The 1,578-nt window shown below is 27.8% G+C and overlaps 1 protein-coding gene across 1 annotated transcript; it reads right to left on the bottom strand.

Moving 5' to 3' along the window:
• Positions 1-14: 14 nt before the first annotated feature.
• On the bottom strand, positions 15-1,578 carry LOTGIDRAFT_70691 (hypothetical protein; the record flags this gene model as incomplete). Its single annotated transcript, XM_009058964.1, has 4 exons — positions 15-70; positions 355-517; positions 1,239-1,309; positions 1,535-1,578. Coding segments are annotated over 4 exons (334 nt in total), but the record flags the coding sequence as incomplete, so codon positions are not given.

The raw sequence follows: 1,578 nt of genomic DNA, 5'->3' as shown, positions 1-1,578 counted from the left end.
ATAGAAACAAAGCATTCTACCTCATCTATACATTGTTGTAATAACTTCATAGCTTCATCTTGATTCATATCTAATAAAAAAAAATAGGGATATATATATAACAAAATTTAATAGATTTTTTTTTTCTCAATTTGTCAGAAATATTAAAATTCCCCAGACTCATTTAAAATGTTGTGAATAAGTTTAGCTAACAGAGACTTGATTTGACAATTTTCAGACTAACTCCTTCATACAATTGTGTTTATATTACAAACTTCATAATCTCTTTTCATCTCATTTGAAACCTGTACAAACTAATATAAATAAGTACTGTATTTACATGATGCTTATGGATATTAACTCAATGCAATATACCTTTTTGATAGTATCTATCCATAACTGATAAGGAGAAAAAACCACCATAACCATGGACACCAAATGGCACTTTATTTAATGATGCTAAATAATCCATATAATATAAACTTGGACCATCTTCTTTATCATGGCCTGCTAGTAACATGTTTACATTGTAGGGTGTCTAAAATATATCACATATATCAAGTGGTCGCCAATTTATGTCAAATAGTATCAAAAATCTGATCTGTACAAAATTTCATAAAATTCTTACATAAATTGTCACCTCAATCGTGTTCTCAAGCCAACAAATTTTGATGCATTTTTACTAAGTAAAGGGCAATAACTCTCATTCCGTTCATCGCAAAAATCGACAAATTTAAACTTGACGAAGGACTTATTATAATAGATAATCACACCAAATTTCATTTCAATCTGAGAAAAAATATATGCATTAAAAATTCGACACATAAATCAACTGCATAAATTTCCCTACACATATCATTAATAGTAATAATAATAATAATAGCTAATTCATACAAAATATTGAACAATTTAAAAGAATAAAAATTCCAAAATATTTGAAAACATATTTATTTATTATTTCGTTAATTATTTCGTTTAAACGAAATAATAATAAAAAGTGTTGAAAATTGCGCTTAAGGGGCTCCGTAGAAAACCATGAAATCTTAATATTTATTAAATATTGTTTACTATCTGATAAACCTCATAAAAACTATCAGTTTTAATCTTTAGATTGGAATTCAAATGATACCATAATATCAGCAATACATTTACATGGGGAAATGATTATAACTTCTATGAAGTCTTGAGAGATTTCTATTTCAAACAGGAGTATGTTAACTGCCATACCACAGAGATTATCCGCTGATTACACATCTTACCTGACTTCTTAAGGCATCTGCTAGTTGTTTTCTAGTGAAGTTGGCAGCTGCATGTGGAGACAGTTCATAACCTGTTAAAATACATGAAATCACTGTATTTTTAAATTCAATCAGGTGAGAGTGACACTATGAGTTACAACTTATTTTGTTTTCTTAATAGCCTTTTTTTTATGATGAGATCATGACATCATATTTTGAGAACAGAAAAAATATCAAGCGACAACAACATATAGATTGTCATTCAATAAATCACATTGTGTTAACAAGACTGTGTTATATTAAGAAGAATTACTTACCATTTCTCATCTTATACAGTTGAATGTTTTTAGCAATATACTCA

Source organism: Lottia gigantea (assembly GCF_000327385.1).
Source record: "Lottia gigantea unplaced genomic scaffold LOTGIsca_3658, whole genome shotgun sequence".
NCBI lineage: Eukaryota > Metazoa > Mollusca > Gastropoda > Lottiidae > Lottia > Lottia gigantea.
This window is presented reverse-complemented; position numbering and strand designations above follow the sequence as displayed.